Source organism: Calliphora vicina, chromosome 1 (assembly GCF_958450345.1).
Source record: "Calliphora vicina chromosome 1, idCalVici1.1, whole genome shotgun sequence".
NCBI classification, from domain to species: Eukaryota; Metazoa; Arthropoda; class Insecta; order Diptera; family Calliphoridae; genus Calliphora; species Calliphora vicina.
The window spans coordinates 81,987,996-81,990,881 of NC_088780.1; the positions used below are offsets into that span (position 1 = coordinate 81,987,996).

General features: G+C 31.0%; 1 protein-coding gene across 1 annotated transcript; it reads right to left on the minus strand.

The window, feature by feature from the left end:
* Window positions 1-1,500: 1,500 nt before the first annotated feature.
* On the minus strand, window positions 1,501-2,627 carry LOC135949522 (alcohol dehydrogenase-like). Its single transcript, XM_065499112.1, has 3 exons — window positions 2,425-2,627; window positions 1,955-2,356; window positions 1,501-1,834 (listed from the first exon to the last, which is right to left on the minus strand). The coding sequence occupies exons 1-3, from the start codon at window positions 2,515-2,517 to the stop codon at window positions 1,562-1,564; spliced, it is 768 nt and encodes a 255-aa protein (XP_065355184.1). The 5' UTR covers window positions 2,518-2,627; the 3' UTR covers window positions 1,501-1,561.
* Window positions 2,628-2,886: the final 259 nt, after the last annotated feature.

Consider the following 2,886-nt stretch of genomic DNA (forward strand, 5'->3'; position numbering starts at 1 on the left):
ATCATTGCTGATATTGGAACATTTCTTTCCCTTTGTTTTACAATCCACTTATAAAACATTTTTCATTTTTGGGCACTCGGCATTTTTAAGGTGCAACTTTCTGTTGTACGTACGAACTTTTATAATGAATTTTCTTGCTTTAATTAATTAATTAATTTCTTTATAGAATGAAATACACAATTTAATTTACAAACAAATAAGCCTAATTAAATTTTCTTTAGTTACTTCGATTTAAACCAAATATGAATAATATTCATAAGTTAACAAAAAATAATCAAACAATTTCTTTATAGATAATATTCTTTGTGAATACTGTGGAACTGCCTTTACGAAGCATATTCTCCTTCCCATCTTCATGAATCACTTTCACACGAACATCAGAAAATGCAACATAAAAACTGATTTAGGCAAATAGATTCCCACCTTTTCCAATAAAGCACAAGGTCAGACATTGTGCTTTATTTATATTTATGGAAAATGCCAGCCTTATGGGGAATTGTATTCTAAAATATGACATTCGAAAGGCAAGTTTTGAGACACAGATCGGTGATTAAAGGATTACATAAAATTTTGTTACGTTTTAACCTTTTCAAAACGTTTGGTTTATTTCCTTTAAATAAACCGGATACTTTTGATTGCAAATAAAAGCCGTTTAGTAGTTTAAAAATTGTAACAACTCTTTATTTATTCAAAATGTACAACAACAACAGAATTAAATAGCCACTCAATGTTTTGTATACACGTTTATAAATTCTCAGAAATACAGACACTTTATAATGTATACGAATTCACTTGAAAAATACAGCACACTTTAAGGCACTCAGATGATGTTTATTCAAATAGCATCTCTGATAAAACTGACTCACGACTGCAACCTCTGCCACTATTTATAACACTGCCATCTGCACTCTAGATTGCTCTTTAACTGTCAAAGTTCGAATATTCTAGATCATACGCCATCTGTGGTGTACTTTCTACAATGTTCTTTAACTGAATATTCGAATTCAAACAGCGTTGCCAACTTACGATCAATGGTCAACTGAAAGCTTTTATTTAATAATGCCCACAGATATGTTACAGTTTGCTATTACAGCACTGTTATTTGAAAGCATTATGCTACTTTTAAATCAGTCCTTAAAATCGCTATATTTGAATTCAAGTACAATTTCGTAACAATATTAATAATTCACTGAAGTCGTAATTTCAAATTGATGGCAAATTGAAACCTTCCAATAAAGAATATTTCCAGTTCATTTCAATTAGTTATATTGAGTTATGACTGCCACAAAATCAGTCCTTTACGAATTATATACAAATTTGAAAAGGCTTCTTGTTTCTATAATATCATAATATTTAATAAACTAGCCCAAAACTGAAGAATCGAAATCGAAAACGATGTTTTAAAATTTTACGATTTTTTGGAAATTCTACATTCAAATAGCTAACAAGAGATGAATAATGATATTAATTGTATATGTAAATCAAAATGCTATAAATATATAATTTTCTGAAATTGATAAAGCTATATTTTAAACATATGTATTATAATTTGTGGCTTAATTTAGGGTGTCCAGTGAACTTTGTGTTCCACTTTGGTCATTTCTCCTCGGCTACTAATCCACATTGATCCATTTTCTGCCATCTCAATTATTTTTATCAAGTGTTCAGCACAGACTGCAGCAGGTTGACTCGGTGCAGAGAAAAATTTTTCGGTTAGGGGTTTGGAGTAGTCAAATGTGTCGCTAATTGTTGGATTGGTACTCATAGGACTTTCGGTTACCCCAGGACATATTGATGTAACAGCAACACCAGTACGATGGTAATAATATGGATCCTAGAAAACAATGAATATTTTTAGTATTATTTATCAATGAAAATTATGCATTACATTGTCACATATGACACAATTTTGTTGGAGTTCCACTGAAAAGAAGCTGTTGCACTCAATACTTACCGACAGAGATCGTGTAAATCCGACAACACCAAATTTAGTTGCACTATATATAGCAACGGCTGGACTGGGTTCTAATCCCACAACTGAAGCAAGATTCATTAGCACACCACCTCGTCCATTTTGCGCCTTATCCATATAGGGAAGCGCTTCCATGGTGGTATTAATAAGACCAATTAAATTTATGTTAACTGCAAGCTCAATATTTCTATCCAAAATAACACCGGCACCATTTATCAACACATCAATGAACTTCATAATGCTGGCAATTTGATTAAACGTATTTACGATACATGTCTTGTCCGTGACATCGAATTTCATGTAGATAACTTTAGTTTTGTCATTAATCGCCTCTAGAGTTTGTATTGCTTTAGGATTCTCTATTACGTCTAAAACTACCAAGTACTATAGCAAAAAGTTTAGAAAATATAGTTTAATTTGAATATAATTTTTAGTTCAATTTTAATACTTACAGCTAAATTTTTAGACATTAATATTTTACAGGTTTCAAAACCGATGCCACCTAAACCGGCAACAAAAACTACATTTTTACCAGTAAGATTCATCTTTACAATTTTTTTATTTGTTTATTTATGTTTTAAGTAATTGTTTTGGTGTCTTTTACACATCAAACTCAGAATCGAACATAATCAGATTCTCATTTGTATTCTGGCTTTTATAGAGCGATACTTTCTATCTGGATTAAATTTTTGATGAGTTCATAACAACCAGCAAAATCCACAACAAGTCAGATGTCAAATACATTAAAACATCTGAGTAAAAGCACACATCATAGAGAAATATACATAGAGCGGAAGGAGAGAGAAATATTAAAATTACTCTCTTTTCACACATACCGGTCACAAAATAACAAAATACATGCAATACATTCTCATGAATTAGGTTTTTGACAACAGACTTAGGTTTTTGGCTCT